This window comes from Trichosurus vulpecula, chromosome 1, assembly GCF_011100635.1.
Source record: "Trichosurus vulpecula isolate mTriVul1 chromosome 1, mTriVul1.pri, whole genome shotgun sequence".
NCBI classification, from domain to species: Eukaryota; Metazoa; Chordata; class Mammalia; order Diprotodontia; family Phalangeridae; genus Trichosurus; species Trichosurus vulpecula.
In genome coordinates this window covers 399,319,979-399,347,281 of record NC_050573.1, presented here as the reverse complement: position 1 = coordinate 399,347,281, position 27,303 = coordinate 399,319,979, and the positions used below count along the sequence as shown (strand labels likewise).

General features: G+C 38.6%; 1 protein-coding gene across 2 annotated transcripts in view; it reads left to right on the top strand.

Annotated features, from left to right (window-relative positions):
* Positions 1 to 27,303, top strand: part of PRLR (prolactin receptor) — a 141,017-nt gene that overhangs the window by 100,732 nt on the left and 12,982 nt on the right. For both annotated transcript variants that reach the window (XM_036741255.1, XM_036741256.1), the window contains exons 4-5: positions 6,286 to 6,418; positions 9,612 to 9,781. In XM_036741255.1, the coding sequence (XP_036597150.1) occupies positions 6,286 to 6,418; positions 9,612 to 9,781 (303 nt within the window). The remainder of the gene's footprint in view (positions 1 to 6,285; positions 6,419 to 9,611; positions 9,782 to 27,303) is intronic.

The following is a 27,303-nucleotide window of genomic DNA, read 5'->3' as shown; positions in this document are numbered from 1 at the left end:
CCCCCAAAAAATTATCTCCAATCTGTTTTTGGGTGGGAAAGGAAGGGGGCATTAGACCAGTTGATTTTTACCCCAGCTCAGTTTATATAACACTTGAAGACTAGGTACTAATGTGTTAAGGAGGTATTAATGCCCAATTAGTTCTTTACTAAGTGTGAATTCTTTTCCCTGGTTGAACAATAAGGTACAAGGCCTTTGGTCCCTTGGTCTAGCAAAAATTGCCTCCCCTGCCCTTTGCCCCCAGGCCTTTAAATAGCTTACACTTGGAGTCAGTTCAAGAATTCAAGACAGTCTTGGCTAGAAACAGCATAGTAGAGGAGACACATACACACTTGTGTATACACACACATACACATACTTGTGTACACACACACTTGTATATATATATATATATATATATGTGTGTGTGTGTGTGTGTGTGTGTGTGTGTGTGTATGTGTGTGTGCGTGTGTGTATGTACATATATATATATACATACATATATATATATACATATATATATATACACACATACATACACATTTGTGTATACACACACACTAAGGCCAGTCACTATTCTAGTGGCCTTGGAAAAAGCTTGTTCTGAATGTTCCTTTTGCTAGTGCTACAAGGTAAAATAAGCTGATGCCCCCTTTAAGTGCCCTCTGAATAACCCCCTACATCCAAGTCCCTTAGGGATAGAGGTTCCCACTGCAAAAGCCACTTACTTTTGTTCCCTCATTCACATCTCCAAGACTAGAGAAGATGTTCTTAGTGGTGTGCCAACCATACCAGAAGAAGGGTATGCAATGGGAGGGGACTCCCCCCACCCAGTCCTTTGTTCCATAGAGATCGCATTTTATTTTGTTTTCCACTTGTAGATACCTGACCTCAGAAGTATGGTTGCCTTTGTAGACGAAGATCTCCACAGATATGAAAAGTAGGTGGTGGGAGAGGGAGGCAGCATTGGTAGAATACACTAAGTAGGGAGGCTTTAGAATTTTCCGACTAAAAATGGGGCTATAGTAGGCAGAGAGCAAAAGAAGGGAAAGTAGTAAAGAGAGCAAGTAACCTTTCCTCATATCTGAGAAGTTCAACATCCTAGAGCACTGGATTCAGAGTCATAGGACTGAGATTCAAATCTTGGTTGTATCATCTGTACTACCTTTGGCAAATCATCTAACTACTTTGGACCTCAGATTGATGACCTGTAAAATGAAGGGGGAAGGGTATGGCCCAGATGATCTCTAAGGTTCATTCCAGCTCTAAATCTTTGACCCTGTGTTGCATGTTCATTTAAAAAAAAAAAAAAAGACCAGGTCTCCCTGTCTCACCCATGTTGGAAGTAAAGGAGCTATTCATGGTCCTGATCCCACTATTAATTTGCACAGGAGCTGTTACCTGCTCTCTTTCTGACTTGAGCTAGTTAGGTCCTCATTATGCAACCTGGTGGCTTCCTGATTCCAAGAGGCTCAACATATTAATACCAAACTTAGCATAGACACCTAATGGCTTAACACACTGACACTCAAAACTCAAGAGCTCCACCAATCCCACGCTCTCTGATAACTGGGATACGGTACCACCATACCAGGCTGATCCATATTCATTCGACATTTTAAATTGTCCTGCTTTTGTAATCCCCTTTAACTTTACTTGATGTTCTATTTTGCATGGCAGAAGCTTATTTATTTACTTTTAGAAAAAAAAAGTTTCTCTCAAAAGGTCAGTGGTTTGCTTATATGGTAATTTTGTATGATTATTTTTCAGGGGCTGCTTATGAAATTTTTTTTCCCTTTATAAGAGATCTAATTTTAAAAGGTATAGCCAATATTCACAGAATAACAGTCTGAGATTTGGAAAGAACTTGGTAGCTGTGTCATTGAACCCATATCTGAAAAGAATCCTATCTGCAACATACCCATTGCCTAGTTTTTACTTGAAGACTTCCACCATCTTCAGAGGCAGCCCAATCTATTTCAGGACAGTTTTTGTCAAGCCTTTTCTGACATCAGTCTGTACCCATTGTTCCTAGTTCTTCCCTCAGAGACCAAGTAAAACACTCTCCTCTCTCTTCCCTATAACAACCTTTCGAATACTTCGAGGCAGCTACCATATCCTCTGTAAGTCTTCTCTTCTCCAGGCTTAGTATCCCCAGTTCTTTCAACTAAAACTCGTGTGACATGATCTTAAGACTAGTCACTATTCTAGCTGCCCTCCTCAGGGTACATTATAGCTTACCACTGCCCTCTCCCACCCCAAACTGTGGTACCTGGAACTGAACAAAATACTACCAATGTGGCCCATCAGAGCCTGAATTTATATATTCAGTCTTCAAACTAGAAGGAGCTCAAGACTGTCTAATGCCTAAATGCCTAATGCCTAATGCCTAAAAAAAGAATGCATTGTGAATACATTCAACAAGTGGCTGCATAACTTTCATTTGAAGACCCTAAGTAATGGGGAACCAGTTTTACTTGCTCCCTAGACTTCTCTATCTCCTTGCCAGCCTTTTTCTCCATTCACCATTCTCTATTCTACCCCTATCTTTATTTTATATTTTGTCTTTCCCCATTACAATGTAAGTTCCTTGAGTTAGAGATTGGCTTGTTTGCTTATATTTGTACTGCCAGTACTTAGCAGAGTGCCTGGCACATACTCAGTGCATAATAAATGTTTTACCTATCTATTGAATCCTCCTTCTTCAAAGGCACTATATCTCTGTAATATAAGCCTAAAACCAAATTAGTACCTATTGACAGGTATATAATACTGTTGATTCCTTGTGAACATACATTCCACTAAAATTACCAGATCTTTTTCTAAAATGAATCTAGCCGTGATGATGGTGGCCATGATGATAGTAACAGCTCATGTTTCTCTAGCACCAGATGGCTTCAAAAGCATTTTTGCTTCCAATAATCTAGACTTGGGTAATGATGGAGAAACTGAAGCTCAGAGATGTGGTATGACTTACAATCCCAAGCTAGTAAAGGGAAGACCTAGCACTCAAAACCTGATCTTCTAAGTTGAAGATTTTTGAAGTATCCCTTCATGCATACATTCATTCATTAAATGAGTATTAATTAAATACCTCCTGTGTTCAAAGTTCATGGTTTTAGGCACTGAGGATGAAAAGACAAATAACAAAGTCCCTACCCACAGGGAACTTATATTCTACTAGAGAAGTCCTGGAATACTGTGTTAGATTCCAAAACTAGTATATATATAGTATTTTAAATGTTGATGGTTTAAAAGCATTTACAAAGTTCTTTACATATATTATCTCACTTGAATCCTAACAACCCCAAGAAATATGTGCTAATATTGTCCTCATTTTACAGATAATAACTGATAATTGAGGCTGAGAGGGTAGGGAACTTACCCAGGGTCATACATCTAGTAAGTAGTGTCTGAAAGAGAATTCAAACTCAGGTCTTCTGACTCCAAGTCGAACATTCTATCCAGGACACCACCTAGTATAGACACTAGGGATATACAGATGAAAGAAATAACCCTTTCTATCATACCGCACTACGTCCCAGTGGAGGTACTTGGAACAAGTATATAGTTGGAACAATATAGTAATTTGTGAAACATACACTTAATGTGATACATCTTAGACTGTGGACTACTTGAGAATAAAATTCCAATTGCGTTTTCTGAGCCAGGGTACAAAAATGGTGAGTATGAGAGACAACAAAAAGGGGGAGTTTGGAATCCTGAGATAAGGGATGAAAATGTATTGCTATCCCCAATTTCCTAATCCAGGCTTCAGGTAGGATGCTTCCTGGTAAAAGATAGATCCTGTAAAGTTAGTTGGATGTGTGTCTTTGAAGTAGCCCAACCAACAAATTATCAGCAACCTGGACTAATTTGCCTCAGTTTAACTCAGAAATCTCATGAGGAGAAGGTGGGGTCAATCTGCAGACATATCAACTCCTGGAATTTAACCAAGGAATTCAGGAATCATGAAGTCCCAAGAATCTCCACCATCTGAGAGGGTTTTCGCATGTCATATGGGAAGAGTTCAATTTTTTTAGTCTGTGTAGGCTTCTTTGGAATGCTTTGGAATGCCATTAATCATGACTTTCCTGAAATTATTAGCTCCATGTTGTTCAACTGCATTATCCATGACAGATAAAGGGATATTGGATTTTCAAAGACTTGTTATGCTCAGGGGGAGAATGGGAATCATAAGGAAGATAATTCAATATTTCAGTGGATCTGTAATCTCAGTGATGAAGTTTTTGGCAGAGGGAAGTGCAGGCATTTTGAGCCTCAAGAATGTCAGAGGTCCCAGGCCACTGTTTCTTTACTTAACTGTATATTCAACTCAGATGGGGGATGGAACAGAGAGAAGTACAAATCATCAGCAAAACAAGGGACTCAGAAAAGAGAGGTAGAAGAAGAGTTGGGGAGAAAGAGGAATAGGGACCAAGAAACTGAAGAAAGTGGCCTGGGAGAAGAGCCAGAAAGGAAGGAGAACAAAGGGGAGAAAATATTATGAGGAAGGTAGTGAAAGGGGAAAGGAAAAGTCAAGAGAAGAAAGTATCAGAGGAGCAATTCTGAAGAGGGGGGAGTCAGTGGTGAAGAAGTAAGAGATCAGAACTATTTGGAAGGAAGTCAGTAAGTGTTGGAGAAGGGGTGGGGTGGCAGAGCAGACTAATGTCAGGGAAAGGAAAGTTGGAATTAATTAGCCAAGCATCTGCAGGGTGCTTAATATCCAAGGAATTTTTATTATATTAATCACACTTGTGCTCCTAGGGATTTTAGGATTTATGTGCTCCCTATTACCAAAGAATATTAGAGCTGCAAGGGACTTATACGGTTCTCATTTACAGAGGAGGAAACTGAGATCCAGAGATGTGAAGCAAATCACCCACGAGCACACTATGAACGGTGGTAGCCTTCCAACTAGCATCTCTGGTCCCTTAAAGGCTAATCCAGTGCTCTTCTTCCTACTTCCCCCATGCTGCCGCTCAACAATGTAACTTCTTATTGTGGCTGCCCCTTTTGACAAATAACCATGTCTTCATTTTTATCCCCATTTATTCATTTTTCAATGTTTTACATTTATTCACTGAGCCTTGCAGGACCTCTGTAGGCCATTGCCATCACCCCAGTTTAAGAAGTGCCATGCCCTAGCTAGAATTCCACCCCTGGAATTCCTGTCCAGCTGCCTGAAAGCCAGTCTGCCCTGGAGCTGACAAGATTGGAGATGAGTCCTGGAATATTAGCTCTAGCCTCCATAGTGCCTGCGTTAGCTCCATAGTCCCCTCGATCTACATCAGTGAGGCAGTGGCACCCATGGAGCTGTCTCTATTGGGTAGAATCTGGTAGAATACAAATCACCCGTACGTATGGGGCACACATTAGATTGTGAGCTCCTTGAAGAGGGTGATACTGTTTACCTCTTTTCTTTTTTTTTTTAACACACCCTAGTTGCCTAGCACAGTACCTGACCCATAGTTAAGTGCTTAATTAGGCTTGTCAACTTGATTTACCTTAAGGTTTAAAGCACCTCTTTCACAAACCTCCCTGGGAGGTTGATGAATGTTATCATCACCATTTTACATGTGACCAAGCTAAGGCTGTAAGGCAGAGGTTCTTAACTTTTTGTGTCGTAGACCCTTTTGGCACTTTAATAAAGTCTATAAGCCCCTTCTCAGAATAAAGTTATAAGTGCATAAAATAATTTACATATGATTACAAAGGAAACAAATTATATTGAAATATTATCACAGTATTTTTTAAAATTTGTGATATACAATCCCTTCCACATTCTGATTTTTCTCCATTGCAGTTTCAATACGTCAAGGGTCATAAGAAATTAAATGGGAATTTTTTGGGAGGCTAGCAGACGATACAGAAAACATATTTTTACTTAACATTGACATACATATAGCCCATGACCAAATACCAATTATTTTATTAAGGTACTATAAATACCCCATAAAAGAAAAAAATTCAGACTTCTTCTCTGGTACAAAGGAAGGGCCAAAATGTTTTCCAAGTGTTGTGCCCCTAACCCCCATGATGTGGAAGAGATGACTATAATTCACAGATGCCATAAAATCTACCCACAGATCCATTAGGGATCCTGCACTAAGAGGCTAAGCTCATAGTTACATTGGTAGTAAATACCAAAGCCAGGTATTCAAACCCATATCTCCTGACTCCCAATGAAGTGAATACTCTTTCCACTATCTCCCATAGCCCATCAAGAGCTGCTGAAGATAGAAGTGGTATGAAGAGTTGTGCAGGGCATAATAATGACCCCAGTTGGTGTCTGACTTTCTCTAGGACAATCAGCCCCTGGAAAGCCTAAGATTGAAAAATGTCGTTCTCCTGAAAAAGAAACATTCACTTGCTGGTGGAAACCAGGATCAGATGGAGGAATTCCTACCAACTACACTTTGTTTTACAGAAAAGAAGGGTAAAAAAGTTACATTTTCTCCTCATTTATTCTAATTAAACTTAATCATCCTCAATTCAAATGCAGTCTGATGTTAGTGGGATTGCCAGAGCCAATCTTCCTACTATTTCCTGAACTGACAGATGTCCTATATCTATATTCTCCTGCCCAAGTTCTTGAGACTTAGATCCATTTGGTATTTAATATTGATTGTCATTATTAATGAAGACTATTATTAATATTAATTAACTATATTAATGATGACTATTTTTAGTAACAGTGCTTTAAGTATGATTCTCCCAGATACCAACATTGCTGTACTTCTATGGACTTCTTTGGGGTGCTTCATGCCATTTATCACTATGGAATCTACTCATTTCCTAAAATCATTAGTTTCATATTGCTTGGGTGTATAGAACTCAACCCACATTATCCGTGAAAATAAACGGAGTTTGTTTTTTCAAAGTGGCTTTATATTCAAAATCTGAAAGGGGGTTATGAAGAAGGTAATTCGATACTTCGATGTATTTTTAATCTTGGGGCAGAAAATAAATGTTTATTAATTGAATTAGAATTTTAATTTAAAAATAAATGGGACAGAAAAAAAAAGTTCCAATTTCAACTCATCAACATCTTCTTATCCTGTGGAACCTTTGTCCGTGTCCTCAGTCTACAGGGAGTGAGTCCATTTGTCATACAGGGGACCTTCCCCTAGCTCTTCTGACCTGATAGAGGTACCAGTGGAACTCAAGTGCTGTCTACCACTTATCCCTCCTCCAGCTCACTCCATGACCTGCCTACCTAGATCCTAGTAGGATCTTTGTTTTCTGAAAGGAAATACTTTGTAAAGGAGGATATGAGGGGTTATTTTGAAAGTAAATAGGAAATTCACATAATAGAAAGAATTTGGTGGAGAAAGTGAATTCAGGAATAACTAGTAAAGACATTTTTAAGGATTTAAACACTCCCATGTAGAGAGCAAAATTTCCTACCAAACATTACATCTGAACATTGAGTCCAGTTTTCACCTTTCAAGCATCTATTCAGCTAAACATATGTTTAGCTGAAAAATTCTGTCACCTACATGATACATCTTCTATTTAGATACCTAAGTTTAAGTATAAACTGCCAAATGAGGAGCTTGAGTTTGTGAACAAGATTCTGAGGTCACACCACCATGATAGTAACTGACACAATCTTAAGTATCCTGAAGTAAGAAAAGGTTGGAGAAAAAAATTTGAAATTTTGTTATTTTAAAATCTGGGAGACCCTATTCCATGTTTATAATACATGTTCTCCATACCTCTTTATATCCTGGTTTCTTACCTTCTTCTGTATTCTTTAGCTCACTTTTGTCCTTAAAATGCACTAATCAATACTCAACACAGAGCCACAAATGCGGCCTAAGGCAGAATGAAGAGAAACTAGTACTTCCTTTGCTCTAAGCATTTGGCCTCCTTTAATGCAGCCTTGGATGACATTAGTTTTTTTGATCCCCACATCACACAAATGCCTTGTCCAAAGCTTGCAGTCCACTGAAACCCCCAGATCTTTTTCGGCAAACTATTGTCTAGACAAGCTTGTCCAATCTTACACTTGTAAAGATGACTTTTTTAATGCAAGTTTAAGACTTTACATTTCTACCTATTAAATTTAATCTTATTTTGTTGATCTCATTTTTCTAACCCATTGGTCTCTTTTAGGATCCAAATAGTAGCTATATACCTGAGCTTTGGGTCATCTGTAAACTTGACTTCCATATGTTAATCCATAATCTAATAGCTTCTATACCTTAATACAAATCAATGGGGGAAAAATGTTGATCAGCACAGAATGAAGTACTGATCCTTTGGGCAATGAAGTAAAGACCTCCCTCTAAGTTAATTTCAACCTATTAATGAGTATGCTTTTGGTCTAGTCATTCAGCCAGTTTGAAATTCATCTATCTGTATTACCACCTTTTATATATCTTTCTATATTATTCACTAGCATAGCATAAGAAACTGCATCAAATGTCTTTCTGAATTCTTCAATATCCAATGTCTACAGTTTCCCCTAATTTTCCAGTCTAATTATCCTGTCAAAAACAGAAATAAGGCTAGTCTGGTATGACCTATTCTTCCTGGAGCTCAATAAAATGATATAATATTTTTGCAAACCTTAAAGCACTGTATAAATACTAGCTATCATTATTATTACTGTTATTACTCTGAAGCTATACTGGCTGTTGGTGCTCATTGTCTAAGTGCTTACAAACCATCCTCTCAATAGTATGTTCCAGAATTTTGCTAGGAGTAGAATTCAAATTTACCTGTTGACTACAGAGTATACCTTCTTACCATATTCTTATAACATCTGAAAGAACACCTGCCCTTCTCTAGTTCTATGTCTCCAGGATCTTTTGGAGATCACCAATAGCTGCTCCACAATCACACCTACCAATTCTTTTGATACCTAAGAAATGGTTTGTTTAGAGGTGGTAATTTGAACTCACTGAGGATGGTTAAATGCTGCTTAACCATCTCTTCCCTTATATTGGGTTTCTGCTTCCTGCTAACCATTTTTGTTCTCTCTTTTCCAATTTAACCATCATTAACCTTAGAAGAAAAAAAGAGAAAATATGAGTCAAGGAATCCAGACTTATTGTAACTCCTTATTCTCATTCCCTCTACCCCAAGAAGAAATTATTTCCCTTTTTTTGATCCTTCTCTTGCCCCCAACATGACTTTAAAGAAACAACAACCAGTTTTTATTCTTTCTGATACTTATCATCAGCTTCTGCTCATTCTGGTCTTTATCATTCCCAATGCAACTCTTACCATTCTTTCATACTCATTCCTTTGCTTCCTTCTCCATAGTCTTTCTTAAATCTAGATTCATCATTAAATTTCCCATGTATTCACATCAGTGTCTGTAGGCAGTTCCCCTTTATCTTTCTCACCACTCTCATTTTTACTTTTGTCAATGTGGTCACTTCCATAATGTGCTCCCCCAGTCACTCCCTTTCTTCCCAAATCTCTTCTCTAGTACTTTGCTGTTTATTATTTCTAATTCTGATTCTGTAACTCTTTCTCCCCAGTCCAGAAAGCATAGGTTTTACTATGGCTCTTCCTTTAGGATATTTGATTCCCTAAAGCCAGTAATACTTTTCCAATAAGAAAATTAGAAACACCAGGATTATTTTCTTAACTTTCTTTTTGGTTATTCCTTTCAGAGAGTCACTCACCCATGAATGTCCTGACTACAAAACTGGAGGTCCTAATTCCTGTTATTTTAACAAGAAGCACACCTCTATATGGATGGTCTACATCATCTGGGTCAATGCCACTAACCAGATGGGAAGGAGTATGTCAGAGCCACGTTATGTGGATGTGACTTACATAGGTAAGAGGAAAGAAAAGCTTTTCAAATCATTAGCTATTATTTTAACAAGAAGCACACCTCTATATGGATGGTCATCTGGGTCAATGCCACTAACCAGAGGAGAAGGAGTATGTCAGAGCCACGTTATGTGGATGTGACTTACGTAGGTAAGAGGAAAGAAAAGCTTTTCAAATCATTAGCTAACAAACAAGAACTGAGTTGACTTCTCTTGGCCGCTGTAAATATCTCCAAATAGTAAGATCAGAATATATGCCTAATATTTGTCATCTGAACACCATTACCCGGTTTTCATTTAGTTATTATTTGCTTGCTGTGCCCTCTTCAACACACACACACACACACACACACACACACACACACACACACACACGCATGCACGCATGCACGCACACACTTGTAACAAGAACAGTTTCCAAGGATACTTTACTTCCAAGTCTATTGCTCTCAACAACCACAAGTTAGTAGCTGCTATTGCTCAAATTGAACTTGTGCAGGTAAGCAGGGTTTTAATGAATTTAGGTGGCTGGGAACTGGGAGAAGGAAATGATAAAGATTTTCAGGAATGGATCTCTGTCCTACGGGGTTATTAGAATAGATGGAATCAAAATATTTAGCAAAGATGTTAGACCTAGTGAATGATTCAGCTGAACCATAGAGTAGAGAGATGCAAGAAGGGTCAGAGTTTTGCCAGAGAGTCCAGAAGTTAGACAGAAAAAGAACAAGAAACACTGGGAACCAACTCAACAGGAAGCTAACCCATAAGCCTATGTCACTCAGGCTGTGAAAATATCAAGTGTAACACAGATTTGTTTTGCCTCTGGGAGGAACCAGGGAAAGGAAACCACACACACACACACACACACACACACACACGCACGCACGCACGCACGCACACACACACATGCACACAGGAAATTGACTGGGAATGTGGCAGGAATCATCAGCTAGTAGAGCAGAGTCTGCCAATAATTGGGAGGGGTCAGGGGAAACTGTCCTACCTTGGGAACAGTCTTCATAAAGATGCTTTGGGTCTCAGGGAGGGACTGTGTAGGCAAATTTGGTTTAAAAAATAATGAGGAATATCTGTCAGTTAAAAGAGCATAGCTGAGCATGTACTGACCAGCAAAAGTTGGTTTTGGGGGGTAGGTCTAGTACAGTTGAAAACCATTCCTTTGGCAGGCATGAGGCAGTAGAGGACAGATAGTTCTGGGAGGAATTGATATATAGATATCCTGGGTGCTGGGTTAGTTGCCATCATTATGATATGCTCTCATATGGAATGGGGCATGACTTTGTGTAGTTTCCCAAAGCAAGGATATTTTCAACTGGGAATAAAGATGTCCCAGGAAATTCCTCTAAGGGCTACTCACTATAATTAAAAGTTACAGTTAATGGTCAAGGTGCATTATTCTGTAGCATAGACCTAGAGGAACCTGAGCAGGAGGAAAGGCAAGGATAATATGTGTCTGAAATGTCAGAGAAAGTCAAGGTTATGATATCTTACCAGTCAAGTGGCCTCCCTAGTAACGTGAAGAGGAGGTCAAATGGATATATAGCAATGGCTTTTTAATGGGCTTCTATGGAAGACCAGATAAGAGAATTGAGCCCCTGTCATATCGCTATGAGACTGAACCTATGACATCAGATATTAATGTGAGAGGGGCCAGTGTACCAAAAAGCCCTGCCGAAAGCCAACAGACATGCTATGACCCTGAATAGCTCCTTTGCAACCTTGGTTCCAAGAAGGAGTAGATCTCATGATAGAGCTGCCACAATCCTGGATTTATACAATGACCCTCACTGCTCTAAACCATTTCTTGCAAATGGAGTGTCTGGGCCCATGTCTGAAGCTCCTTTCTCTATACCAAACAGTATGGTGCTTTTAAAAATATGTATGTGGTTAGATTAAGTGGTTTTCTAATACACAGAATACCAGGTAGGAGGCCACATTTATGACAAAATTCTGGAGGTGTCACCAGAAAAAATAAGTAGTTCACTTACTCCCTTCAGTAGCATGCCTCCCACAGACTTATCAATCAAGTAAAGAGGGTAAACCAAGAAATTAAACAGTTCCTGCATTGTTGCGAATTATTCACAGCAGAACTGGCCCCAATACTTGCCCATGGTTGAATTTGCCCATATATAGGCAATGGACTCAGTGTTTGAATTATCCCTTTTCCAAGTCACATCAGGGTATGCCCCCACATTAATCAATCAACAAACATTTTTAAGAGGTAACATGGTGTGGCAGAGGTGGGGAACCTGTGTCCTCGAGGCCACATGTGGCCCTCTAGGTCCTCAACTGCAGCCCTTTGACTGAATCCAAACTTCACAGAACACATCCCCTTAATAAAAGGATTTGTTCTCTAAAACTTGGACTCAGTCAAAAGGCTGCACCCAGTGACCTAGAAGGCCACATGTGGCCCCGAGGCCACAGGTTCCCCACCCCTGGTAGAAGATAGGTTTTGGCCGAAGTTCTGGTTTTAGAAGCAGGAAGAGCTGACTGAGTTCAAGGCCTTCCTCTGACACCTGTTGGCTGTGTGACCCTGGGCAAGTAACTTAATATCCTGATATTCTAGATCAGTTCTGTCAAACTCAAATAGAAAATGGGGCCACTAATCTGTGCATAAGGATCTCTGCCAGCAGCATGCTTAATTTTAAAATGTAATGTTATCTATGTTTTCTGCTTTTTTAAATTTATTTTGTTTAAAATTTCCTAATTACATTTTAATCTGATTTGGACCATATGCTGCCTACCTGTCCATGTTTGACACCTCAAATCTAGAAAACTCTCTAAGACTAAAAATTATAGAGAAGGTGCTGACCTGCACTAGTAGAGGGAGCTTTCTCATCTGAGAATTGCTTATACTGGTGAAATCACAGATGTAGAACCTATCAATTTCCCTAAGTACCAGGCACAGTGCTAGGTGCTAAAGAGAAAAAGACAAAAGTGAAATAAATAGTCCCTGGCCTCAAGGAGCTTATATTTTACAGGGAAGAATACATCATATGCAAATATAGACATATACAAAATAAATACAAGGTCATCTGGGTCAGGGAGGGGAAATTTTGGGAACTGGGAAAGGCCTCAAGCTAAAGGTGGCATTGGAGCTGAGTTTTAAAAGAAACGAGGGGTTCTAAGAGACAGAGGTAAGGAAGGAGTACATTCTAGACATGGGGAACAGCTGGTACAAAGAGACAGCATGTCATATATAAGGAACAAAGAGAAGGCCTATTTCACTGGACCACAGAGCATAGGAAGTGAAATAATGCATGCCAAGGTTGGAAAGGAAAAACATCCCCATCTAGCAGGTATTCTAGCAATACTGCAAATGCCTGACAGAGAGCAAGCACACGCCCTTTACAGGAGGAATTTTGTGCACCACAGCAAGCCCTTGAGGAAGCACTGAAGCAAGTTGGAGATACAAGGGTCTTGACATAAAGAATGTTCTCCCGCAATGTCAGAGAGAGGCCAGGCCTGACTAAACCATTCAAACTTAACAGCATGAAGGCCCTCAATGAATGTTCCTCATAGACCTTTACCATCACCCAGGCTTTTAATCTGGTAACATATGAAGTCAGTTACTTTGAGGGCCTGGAAAATGAAAGAAAGAAAAAAAAGAAAGAAGGAAGGAAGGGAGTAAGAAAGGTGGAAAGAAAGAAAGAGAGAGAGAGAGAGAGAGAGAGAGAGAGAGAGAGAGAGAGAGAGAGAGGAAGGAAGGAAGGAAGGAAGGAAGGAAGGAAGGAAGGAAGGAAGGAAGGAAGGAAGGAAGGAAGAAAGAAAGAAAGAAAGAAAGAAAGAAAGAAAGAAAGAAAGAAAGAAAGAAAGAAAGAAAGAAAGAAAGAAAGAAAGAAAGAGAGAAAGAAAGAAAGAAAGAAAGAAAGAAATAGAGAAAAGAAGAAGGAGGAAGGAAGGAAGGAAGACCTGGTAAATAGAGTACTGGTCTTGGAATCAAAAGGATTTTAGTTCAGATGCCTCTTCTTGACAATTTCTAGGTGTGATCACATGGAAGTCACTTCATCTTGGAATAATGAGACAGCATTTAATCTACATCAGTGGAGGGAGTTCCCACACTTGTGAAAAGCAGATCCTTGCTATATTAATATATTGACATAAATCTTCTGGGAAAATAAACAGAAAGTCCATTGTATAGCTTTGAATGATCTGTGCCCCCGTTCACAGAAGAAATAGACAGCTGACTATTAAACTGTCTAGATTCTCTTTAAACTGAGACAGACCTTGCCTGCCACTGTCTCAAGTGAGGAGCAATCTGACAAGGAGTAATAAGGACTCATAGCACGTTTAAGGCAGAACTGAAAATCTACTTGTAATTTTTCCCTCATAAATAATCTTCGAATCCTCTCCCTCCTTTGACATGGCATAGTTTAAAGGCTATTTCCTCTCTTTGAAATAACTTCCCTTTCCCACTCAACTCTTCTTTTTTTTCAATTTTTAAACATTTTCATTTAAAGTTTTAAGTTCCAGATTCTATCCCTCCCTCCCTCCCTCCTCCCTGAGATGGTAAGCAATCAGATATAGGTGATACACGTGCAATTATGTAAAATATTTCCATATTTGTAATTTGTACAAGAAGACTTGAATAAAGGGAAAAAATGAGAGAAAGAAAGTGAAGAATAATAGCTTCAATCTGTATTCAATCAATATCAGTTCTTTCTCTGGAGGCAGATAGTATGCTTCATCATTAGTACTTTGGGATTACCTTGGATCATTGTATTCTGAGAATAGCTAAGTTATTCACAGTTCCTCACGGAATAATATTGCTATTATTGTGTACAATGTTCAACTGGTTCTGTTCACTTCCCTATGCATCAGTTCATATAAGTCTTTCCAGGATTTTCTGAAATCATCCTGCTTGTCATTTCTTATAGCACAATAATATGCCATTACAATCATATACCACAGCTTGTTTGGCCATTTCCCAATTGATGGGTATCCCTTTGATTTCCAATTCTTAGCCACCACAAAAAGCCGTTATAAATATTTTTGTACAAATAGGTCCCTTTCCCTATTTTGGATGTCTTTGGGATATAAACCCAGAAGTGGTATTGCTGGATCAAAGGGTATACACAATTTTATAGCCCTTTGGGCATAGTTCCAAAGTGATCTCCAGAATGGTTGGATCAGTTCACAACTCTTCTAACCATACATTAGCGTCCAAGTTTTCCCACATCCCCTACAACATCCAACGTTTTCCTTTTTGTCATATTAGCCATTCTGATATGTGTGAGGTAGTACCTCAGAGTTGTTTTATTGCATTTCTCTGATCAATAGTGATTTAGAGGATTTTTTGATATGACTGTAAATAGCTTTGATTTCTTCATCTGAAAACTGCCTGTTCATATCCTCTGACTATTTATCAATTGTGGAATGACTTGTGTTTTTATAAATTTGACTCAGTTCTCTATATACTTGAGAAATGAAGTCTTTATCAGAGATACTTGTTGCAAAATTTTCCCATTTTCTGCTTTCCTTATAACTTTGGTTGCATTGATTTTATTTGTGTAAAAACTTTTTAATTTTATATAATCAAAATTATCTACTTGATATTTTGTAATGTTCTCTATATCTTCTTTGGTCCTAAATTCTTCCCTTATCCATAAATCTGACAGATAAACTATTCCATGCTCTCTTAATTTGCTTATGGTATCACCCTTTGTGTATAAATCATGTACCCATTTTGACTTTACCTTGGTATGTAGTGTGAGTTGTTGGTCTATACCTAGTTACTGCTATACTGCTTTCCAACTTTTCCAGCAGTTTTTGTCAAATAATGAGTTTTTGTTCCAAAAGCTTGGATCTTTAAGTTTATCATATACTAGATTACTATGATCATTTACTATAATGTAATTTGTACCCAATCTATTCCACTGATCCACCACTCTATTTCTTAGCCAGTACCAGATTGTTTTGATAATTACCATTTTACAATACGGTTTGAGATCTGGTAAAGCTAACCTACCTTCTTTTACATTTTTTTCATTGATTCCATTGATATCCTTGAGCTTTTGTTCTTCCAAATGAATTTTGTTATTATTTCTTCTAGTTCTATAAAATATTTTTGATAGTTTGGTATGGCACAAAATAAATACATTTAGGTAGAATTGGCATTTTTATTACATTGTCTGGCCTACCCACAAGCAATTAATATTTTTCCAATTGTTTAGATTCAACTTCTTTTATCTGAAAAGTGTTTTAAAGTTGTGTTCATATACTTCCTGGATTTCTTGGCAGGTAGACTCCCAAGTATTTTATATTGTCTACAGATATTTTAAATGGAATTCCTCTTTCTATCTCTTGGTGCTAGACTTTGTTGGTAATATATAGAAACACTGATGAATGTGGGTTTATTTTGTATCCTGAAACTTTGCTAAAGTCGTTAATTATTTCAAGTAGTTTTTTAGTTGATTCTCTAGGATTCTCTCAGTATACAATCACATCATCTGCAAAGAGTGATAGCTTTGTTTCCTCATTGCCTATTCTAATTCCTTTAACTTCTTTTTCTTCTCTTACTACTATAGCTACTAATTTTATTTTAAACTTAAATACACAATAAGAAAAGAAAAAGAAACATTATAAACTTAAGTACTAAAACAAATATAAAAGAAAAAAACATTGCCATGTGCACAGCAGAACGTGAGAGGATTCAAAATATGCAGCCACAAATTTCCATTTCAAAAAAGTCTATATAATAAATACTATACATTGTGTTCTAAGCTGTCTGTCTTTTTTTTTTTTTTTGCTTCCTTGGAAGTTTTCTTTTGTTCTCTGCTGTGGACTTTTTACTTTGTTCTTTTTTTCCTTCTTTTTCCCTCCACCCCAAGAAGGCTACAATTAAGCATACACACACACACACACACACACACACATATGTACACAATATGTACATACATATATACATGCATATATACATATGTACACATGCATATACATGTATGCACACAAACTATACATACATATACACGTACATATACTTAGATATCTATAATCATAGTCATATACATTCAAATGCATCTGTGTAAGACTGTACTATACTTATTTGTCTTCTGTTTCTCTGAAGATAGATAATGTCTTCCTTTGTAGGTCCAAGTCTTTCAATATTTTTCTAAGTCTACCAACTCATTGTTTCCTATACCACAACAAAATTCCATCCAACTTTAAACTGTCTGGTTATTTTAAATAGTCTAAAACAATATAGATTAATATGGATGACATATAACATAGTTACTCAATTTTTCACTTTTGATTAAATCTATTTTAGCTTTGTCTGAGATCATGATTACTACCTGTGCTTTTTCCCCCAATATATTCGGCTCCCAATCTTTATTTTATATTTGTGTTTACCTCCTACTTCCTCTCCCTCCTGACTCCTCTACTTTACTTCTACCTGCTACTTTGCCCTCCTATTACTTGATCTACCCTGCCCCCAAAGATGCCTCCCTTATCCTCCCTGCCCCACATCCCCTTAGCCTTTTATTTCTTTCTAAATTTAGAAGACTTTTATGCCCTTATAGATACATATGTACTGTTCTCTCTTTAATCCATTCCTGATTACAGTAGGGTTCTGGAACAACCAGCCCTCCTTCTCCATCTAATTCCCCTGTGTCGGTTCTTCTTCCCGCAGGTCATTTGTATAAAACAGTTACTCTTTTTAACCTTTTCCCAGACAGTTTTTAGTATTGCATCATACTCAGCTCCACACCAATCTTTGTTTCGAACTACCCAATTACTAATAACAATCTTAGAAATACAATTTACTTTTCCTTGTATAAAAAAAAAGTTGGTCCCTTGTAATTAGTCTTTGATGTTTACCTTATATTTCTCTTGGATCTTGTATGTCAAATGTTCTATTAATTTCAGGTCTTTTGCAACAAAAATCCTGAGAGTCTGTCAATTCATTGAATGTCCATTTTTTTCAGCAGGATTATGCTTAACTTAGTTGGGTGTGATATTTTCAGCCACAACGCCCAGTTCTTTTGCTCTTCAATATATAGTGTTCCAAGATTTGGGGTCTTTTAGTGTAGACACTACTAGATCTTGTGTGATTCTAATTGTAGCTCTTCCATATTTGAATTATTATTTTCTTTTTGCTTGTAATATTTTCTCCTTGAGCTGAGGGTTTTGGAATCTAGCTATGATATTCCTGTAGGTTTTCCTCATAGGATCTCTTTCAGGTAGTTATGGGTGGGTTTTTTCCATTTCTTCTTTCTCCTTTTGTTCTAACACTTGAGGATGATTTTCTTTAATTATTTCTTGTATTATTGCATCAAGATTCTTTTTTTATTGTAGCTTTTACATAGTCCAATTATTATGTTTTCTCTTCTTGATATGTTCTCCGGATCAGTTGTTTTTCTTATGAGATGTTTCACTTTCTCTTCTATTTTTTCATTCTTTATATTTTGTTTCATTATTTCTTAGTCTCTTATAACTTTTCAGCTTCTTTTTGCCCAATTCTAATTTTCAAGGAGTCATTTTCTTCCTTAAGGTTCTGAATCTCCTTTTCTAGTTGATTGACTTTCTTTTCATAATCTTCATGTTTTTTTGGATTGGTCTTTTTTTTTTAATTTTTCCTAAGTCGCTTGCATTTGGTTTTTAAAGTCTCTTTAGAGATCTTCTATGAATTCTTTTTGGGCAAGTGACTATCTGACATTACTCTTCAGGGTAGGAGAGACTTTTTTTTTGCTTCAATATCCTCCTCTGAAGATGAACCCTGATCTTTTCTATTCCCATAGTAACTTTCTATGGTTGAGTTCTTTCTCCTTAGCCTGCTCATTTTTTTTAAATTTGTAGAATCTTATTATTATAATCACCTCTAGTCCTAGGGTATGGGGGATGATGCCTCTTGCCTCAGATCCTCCTTCAGTTCTCCTCTCTGGCCTGGAACCAAAACCAAGAATTCTACCCTCCTGTAAGTACCCACAGCCAGTGTAGTCCCTGCCCCACTGGCATATGCTAGTTCCTTCTCACTCAGGGCTGTGTGTTGGTAGCACAGCTGGGCCTGGCATCCCTTATCAGCAGAGCTTCCCTCAATCTTCCCCTTCTCATATGCCGAGCTCTCCACATTGTCAGGGAAGTGAAAATTCCTGCAGCTGCAGTCAAGGCTGCCTCCCAACCCAGCTAGCCCCAGGGCTTGCCACTTGCTGTTTCAGCAGAACTAGCATGTAGGTGTTTACATTTCACAGGGACCAAATCTTGGATCTTCTCTGGTTGTCCCAGAAGGACCACTGTTCCGCCTCAACTCTTGTTTATTTTTACTGCTCTATGTTCACCCTGAGGTGCTATTTTGTCTTATTTGTGGAGGAAATCTAGAGAACTTGGAATTTTCCAACCTACTCCACCATCTTCCCAGAATCCTCTCTCTATAGCTAACAGGAGTCCTCCCCAGCTCCTAGTTACATCCCAGGACACAGTCGCCCTGCTTCCCCAGGCTCAATGTCCACCTGGAGCCCTTCTCTCACTTCAGTGTCCCTGACTTCCTTGCCATGATCTGGGTTAGAATGTTTTCCTCCCAGACCCTACCTGTGATCCCATACCCCAGGTCTTCTGATTCCCTGCCCCCTCTTCTTTCAGAGCCCTCAGGCCCCCTTTACTTAAGCTTCACTTAATGGCTATATTTTGGGCCCTCCTGGCCTAGAGTGAATGTCAATGGTAACTGTTTCTCTTTGGAACAGCAACCCTGAGGGTCTTCCTCTCGTAACCTGATTTTTTTTTCTTTTTCTTTTTTCTAACTAAAGAGGCCATCCCTTGACTCATTTCTTAAAGTCTATTCACTGAATGAGTATTGCCTCACTCTAAATGAGTACATGAAAAGGCCTATGCCTAAAAGGGCCAGGGTCTCCCATTGCATCCTGGGTCATCTCCAGTTATACTGATGAATATCTGGTCACTGGATCCAGATGGCCCTGGAGGAGAACATGAGGCTGGTGATCTTGCACAGCCCTCCCTCACTCAAATCAAGGTCAACTGCAAGTCATGTCATCATTTCCCTGATGTCATGGTCCTCTTCGAAAACAAAGGACAAAATATACAACATTTCTAGTGCAATAGTAAATAATAGAGGTGATAATCCTTGCTTCACCCCTGATTGTATTGGGAAGACTTCTACATTATCCTCATTGCAGATAATGCTTGCTGAGGGTTTTAGATGAAAATTACTTAAGATTTTAAGGTAAGCTCCATTTATTCTAGTCTCTAGTGTTTTTAATAGGCATGGGCACCACTCAGCTCTTTTCTTAAAATGCCCTTTTGTTACTACTCTTGACTTTTTTCCAGTCTAGTTCTGACCTTTGCTTAAACTGCCACACTCTACCATGTGATCCTGGTTCTCTTATGAATCTATGTGGTAGTTATAGCTGCCACTTACTTGAATACTTCTACAGGATTGTGACCTCACTGATAAGAGTCCTCCCCTAATATTGCAGATCCAACTTGTGGGACTCTTGCCTGAAGACTCTAAGTCTTCCAAAGGGAGTCCATCCTCCATGCTAGGGGCTGTCCTCTAATTCTCTTAGTGTTGTATGGATACCAGTTAACAGGCTATCCATTGGCTATTCCTTACTCTCACCCCATGACCAGTACCCATCTTTTCTGGTCACGCATCTCTCTCCTTTACACTATTTCTCCTGTGCAATTCTTGGTTACTAGTGTATCACAGTTTTGTTATACCTGCCATGTGCCCCTCCATCACCCTTTAAATCAGCCTCAACTGAGGACAAAATTCTTCAGAGACTATGGTATTCTATGATTCCATTTAGGGCATTTCAACATGAGTTCCAAGACTTTAATGTTCTTCCTTTTATCCAACATTGTTGGAGAGAGGACCATTTTGGTTCACCAAGCAGCCTGGTTAATAGGGAAGAACCACCAATGCCCCATGTGTACTATCCATGGATGACTAATTTCCAAATATTTACCATGCTATTTTATAACTCTGAATTGGCAATGGACAACTATATAGCTATCATCCAAAGGCCAGCCTGGTAAAAAGCTCATTACCACAAGAGGTTGATTACTATTAGAAGTTGATGGCAAAACTTAAGGGTTCATTGGCCACTAGACAATGAATGATTTGACTATGACAGGGGCATATCACAAAAGCATCTACTAATAATATAGAAGTGCTATGTCACTTGAGGGAATTCTCCTACTGATGAAAACTTGAATCCTTGAAGTATTACCATAAGTACAAGATAATCAAATATACTTGACATTAAAATCGTACTGCACATAATTTCATCCTCCAATGATGATTCAGGAGGCACTTCATAAATTGGCAGTACTCCATAGTCATCTGAACATCGGTTACTACGTTAAGTGTCATCGTGCCCATTACAAAAGTTATACTTGATAATAATGACAAATAAAAAGATGCTTTTCCAAAATCATAATAGTGAATGTTTCATAAAGGTCACTGAGACCCAGTGCTGTCCTTGAAATGGATTATGTACCACTAACCAATTTGGATTAATTCATTGGGCACTGGAGGCAATGTCTTGGGGTCCTTGGGGGGGGGTAGTATGGGAGGTGCCTAGATGGTAGCCAGAATGGTAAAAAGCTTTTGAGTTGTGATACTACTCAAAATGCTGTCACTTGCCCTTCCATGTCATGATATCACATGACACAAAGGCACATTTTACCCTACCACCTGCCCTTTGGATATCATTCAGAGTCCACCTGCAATTTTATGTACTTGGGCCTCATCTCTTTTGCCCCTGTGTACACCAAAACAAGACCACTCAGCAATGAAGAAGCACACCAGTTGGGATGAAGGCAAAAGAAGATGGGCAAGGACAGAATGAATAAAAGCCCCTTTTTCTTAAATGATAGTGCAAAACTAAGAGTCAGTAAGACCTGACTATGGAGATAATACCTGTGGTACCAACCTCACAGGATTGTAGTGAGAAACAAATGAGATCATGTCACTGAGGCAATTTGCAAACTTTGTAGCACTGTTCCAACATACATCACTACTGTTGATGTTATCATCATTGTTAGCATATAGTAAGTTAAGGAACCAATGATTTCCTGGTGAGAGAATAAAGGTATTTTGAGGAACACAAAGAATAGAACCTCCACTATCAGAACACTGAATGACAAATACAACTTACCAAGGTTGACTTCTTTATATCATCCAACTCAGCACATCTGAGACTAGAACAAGTTAAAATGGAAAAAAAAATCAATTCTAGATTGAAGGATTATTTCAACAAACAGTTCTAGTAAAGAAGGACTCTAATAACAAAGAATTTTAATAGCAGCAAGCTTGGCCAAGGAAATTAATTCACCACTGTGTATTACTCCAACTCTTATTGACCCAGGGAAGGTAAGTACATTGGTGCAAGAATGTGTTGATTCTAGAAAAACCACAGTAAGATTTCAAAAGTGGTTAACATATTATTCAATAATCCAATTGTAAACTATGTTTCTGACAGTATGTGAAAGATTATTAAGAATGCAATGATGACGATTTTTTAAAAGCTGGTTTATTTTCCATTCAACCTGACACTGTTCAAGAGACAAATATAACTAGGTTAGTATTTCTATATGTTAGATAACCTTTTAAAAATTAATATTTGTTAACAACCCTCGGACTGGTATAGAATGTATGAAAGTTATTGTTTGAACATCCAATTCAAATTTTCAGGGGAATATTGTTTGATTCATTAATTCAACAATCATTAAGCACCTGTTATATACAAAACATTAGGGCACTAGAAGATAAACTCAATTAAGATGTAGTCTCTGCTCTCATAAATCTAAAATATTTCCCAGCAGTATACTTGACTTGCATTTTGTTCTAAGTAACTGACGTTTATTCATTAATAGTGCGTCAAAGAATCTTTTAGATCTAATATCTCTTGTCCTGTGTCATCATCTGTAAAATGAAGATGTTAGACTAACTGACCTGTGAGGCCCCTTCTGGCTCTGTATCTATGATCTTATGATATTGACTAAGTGATATTCATGCATTGCCGACAAATTTAAAAATGTGTTATAAATAATTGGCTTTCACACTAGGGAGCAGCTTGTAATTGTTTTCCAAAAAAATCATTGCATAATTTCACAACTACAATCTAGTCTGCTCTCTGAAAAAAAAATTAAACTGCACTAAGACTTTGGGACACCCTGTCTTAGTCCTATAGAAGATCTTAGACATATTTAGTATAGCTCTTCAATAGTTAACAGATCCGTGATCTCATCCATCTAAATATTCCCTCTACTGGTATAGTTTCCCTCTTATCCTGCAACAACATTCTCCATGTCCTCCATGATATTCCACCGAACTAAGGACATGCCCAGTTTGTTGGAAATCTTCTTCTGGGTCCTTTTACTAGGTTCCAGTGAAGTACTTGGTCTATTTGACTCTCACCTCTTACTCATACTACATGACAAGCCCACCTGATCACACATTTCTCTTCTGCCATTTCTGTGGTAGGGGGAATAAAGAAGTAGCCTTGACACCCAGAAGACATGAATTTAAATCCTGCCTCTAACATACATTGCCTGTGTCATGCTGGACAAGTCACTTAACTTCTCAATTCTCTAGATAGCTCTATAAGACTATAAGTTGCATAGAAGTTCCCATCCTGCATTGGCAAAAGGAGTTTCCTTACCTGGAATTTCCCCATGCCAATGAAATCAAAGGTCTAATCCCTATCCTCCAGTACTTCTTGTGCATAGTTTATAGCAAATATGCTTCAGCTTCCTTGAACCACCCACTCCCCCACCATACATCTCTCCATTGCTTTCTGAATCAGCAACAACTTCCATTTTCCAGATATTGTGGTATTCTAAGAGCCATAACCATACAGCATTATCAGAGCATTTCTTTTTTTTTTCCAGGTTTGCTAGAATTTTTTTTTTAAATGCAATTTATTTATTTAACATATTTGGTTTTCAGCATTGATTTTCACAACATTTTGAATTACAAATTTTCTCCCCATTTCTACCCTCCCCCCCACTCCAAGATGGCTTATATTCTGGTTGCCCTGTTCCCCAGTCAGCCCTCCCCTCTATCACCCCCCTCCCCTCTCGTCCCCTTTTCCCTTCCTTTCTTGTAGGGCAAGATAAATTTCTACACCCCATTGCCTGTGTATCTTATTTTTTAGTTGCATATAAAAACTTTTTTTGTTTTTGAACATCTGATTTAAAACTTTGAGTTCCAAATTCTCTTCCCTCTTCCCTTCCCACCCACCCTCCCTAAGAAGTTGAGCAATTCAACCTAGGCCACACATGTATTATTATGTATAACCCTTCCAAAATACTCATGTTGTGAAAGGCTAACTACATTTTGCTCCTTCCCAACCCATCCCGCTTTATTGAATTTTCTCCCTTGACCCTGTCCCCTTTCCAAAGTGTTTGTTTTGATTACCTCCACCCCCATCTGCCCTCCCCTCCATCATCCCCCCGCCTTTTATTTTTTTTTTATCTTCCTCCCTCTTCTTTCCTGTGGGGTAAGATACCCAACTGAGTATGTATGGTATTCCCCCTCAGGCCAAATCTGATGAGAGCAAAGTTCACTCATTCCCCCCTCACCTGCCCTCTCCCCTCCTCCCATAGAACTGCTTCCTCTTGCCACCTTTATGCGACATCATCCACCCCATTCTATCTCTTCCTATCTCCCTCTCTCAGTATGTTACTCTCTCATCCCTTAATTTCATTTTATTTCTTTTAGATATCTTCCCTTCATCTTCAACTCACCCTGTGTCTGCTCTCTCTCTTTTACATATATATATATATATATATATATATATATACACACACATAAACACACATATATATACATACATATACATACATACATATACACATAGATAGATACATACATACACATTCACTTATATATATACATAAACATATATATACATATATACATACGTGTATATATATGTATATATATACATATATATATGTATATATACATGCATATTCCCTTCAACTACCCTAATACTGAGGTCTCATGAATCATACTCATCATCTTTCCATGTAGGAATGTAAACAAAACAGTTCAACTTTAGTAAGTCCCTCGCAATTTCCGTTTCTTGATTACCTCTTCATGCTTCTCTTGATTCTTGTGTTTGAAAGTCAAATTTTCTATTCAGTTCTGGTCTTTTCACTGAGAAAGCTTGAAAGTCCTCTATTTTATTGAAAATCCATATTTTGCCTTGGAGCATGATACTCAGTTTTGCTGGGTAGGTGATTCTAGGTTTTAATCCTAGCTCCATTGACCTCCGGAATATCGCATTCCAAGCCCTTCGATCTCTTAATGTAGAAGCTGCCAGATCTTGGGTTATTCTGATTGGGTTTCCACAATACTCAAATTGTTTCTTTCTGGCTGCTTGCAGTATTTTCTCCTTGATCTGGGAGCTCTGGAATTTGGCACCAATATTCCTAGGAGATTTCTTTTTGGGATCTATTTGAGGAGGCGATCGATGGATTCTTTCAATTTCTATTTTGCCCTGTGGCTCTAGAATATCAGGGCAGTTCTCCTTGATAATTTCCTGAAAGATGGTATCTAGGCTCTTTTTTTGATCATGGCTTTCAGGTAGTCCAATAATTTTTAAATTATCTCTCCTGGATCTATTTTCCAGGTCAGTGGTTTTTCCAAGGAGATATTGCACATTGTCTTCCATTTTTTCATTCCTCTGGTTCTGTTTTATAATATCCTGATTTCTCATAAAGTCACTAGCTTCCACTTGCTCCAATCTAATTTTTAAAGTAGTATTTTCTTCAGTGGTCTTTTGGACCTCCTTTTCCATTTGGCTAATTCTGCCTTTCAGGGCATTCTTCTCCTCATTGGCTTTTTGGAGCTCTTTTGCCATTTGAGTTAGTCTATTTTTTAAGGTGTTGTTTTCTTCAATGTATTTTTCAGTATTTTTTTGGGTCTCCTTTAGCAAGTCATTGACTTGTTTTTCATGGTTTTCTCGCATCCTTCTCATTTCTCTTCCCAATTTTTCCTCTACTTCTCTAACTTGCTTTTCCAAATCCTTTTTGAGTTCTTCTATGGCCTGGGGCCAGTTCATGTTTTTCTTGGAGGCTTTGGTTGTAGGCTCTATGACTTTGTTGTCTTCTTTAGGCTGTATGTTTTGGTCTTCTTTGTCACCAAAGAAAGAATCCAAAGTCTGAGACTGAATCTGGGTGCGTTTTCGCTGCCTGGCCATATTCCCAACCAACTAACTTGACCCTTGAGATTTTCAGTGGGGTATGACTGCTTGTAGACTTACGAGTTCTATGTTCTACGTTTGGGGGGGAGGTGCCAGCTCTGTCAGAGCCGCACTCCTCCTTCCCCAAGGACCCCCAGTCCAGACTGGGCTTAGATCTTCAGCAGGCTGTTGCACTCCTGCTCTGATCCGCCACTTAATTCCTCCCACCAGGTGGGCCTGGAGCCGGAAGTAACAACAGCTGTAGCTGCCCCACCTCCGCTGCCCCCGGGGCTGGAAGCCGAACTGCGAACTCCTTCCACTCCCGCAGCTTTTCCCACTAACCTTCTCTGCAGTCTTTGGTGTTTGTGGGTCGAGGGGTCTGGTAACTGCCGCAGCTCACATATTCAGGGCGCTAGGGCCCCCTCCGCCCGGCTTCTGGTCTGGATTGTCCACGCCGCTCAGGCTGGGCTCTGCTCCACTCCGTTCCCAGCTCCCAGCTCCGTGTGGAATAGACCTCACCCAGAGACCATCCAGGCTGTCCTGGGCTGGAGCCCTGCTTCCCTCTGCTGTTCTGTGGGTTCTGCTGTTCTAGAATTGGTTCAGAGCCATTTTTATAGGTTTTTGGAGGGACTCGGGTACAGAGCTCACTCTAGTCCATGCTTACCAGCCGCCATCTTGGCTCCGCCCCCCAGAGCATTTCTATTATGAATGATTGGTTTTCACACTAGGGAGTAGCTTAATTGTTTCTCAAAAATCACTGCATAATGTCACAAATACAATCTAGTCAGCTCTGTTTCCTCATCATTACTTGGCTCAACTTATTTTGGGTCTGTAATGTCTCAAATACAAGTATTGATGTACTAACTCAATAGAGTAGCTATCAAACTGCATGTCAAAATCTAAGTATTTTTCATACATTTAAGTTTTTCTGTGTGGATTATCATGTCATTTCTCTTCCGAGAAATCATGGATCTCAATGAGGTCCTAAAATGTTCGGGAACTTCACCATAATGTCATTCACAAATGGGAGCATCTAGAGAACCATATCACCTACAGAGAATCTCTCTTCCATTTGGATCGTATACAGGATATACTCTAGGAAAATAGCGAACACTTTTGATGAACCATACATGCTCCATGTTATGCTTTCAAGATACCAATAAGAAGAGGGTAATAAAATAGTTATCCCTGTAGTAGGCTCTATAGCAAAGAAACTTATCTGATCTTAGACTGCATTTTGCTCTACCCATGCTTTTTTTTAATCAACAAAAAAAAATAGCCATGTAGGTTAGTAGTATTGATATTCTTGCAGTTACCTTTTTAGGGGTAATAATATCATGGGTAATTTTTTTCCTCTTCTT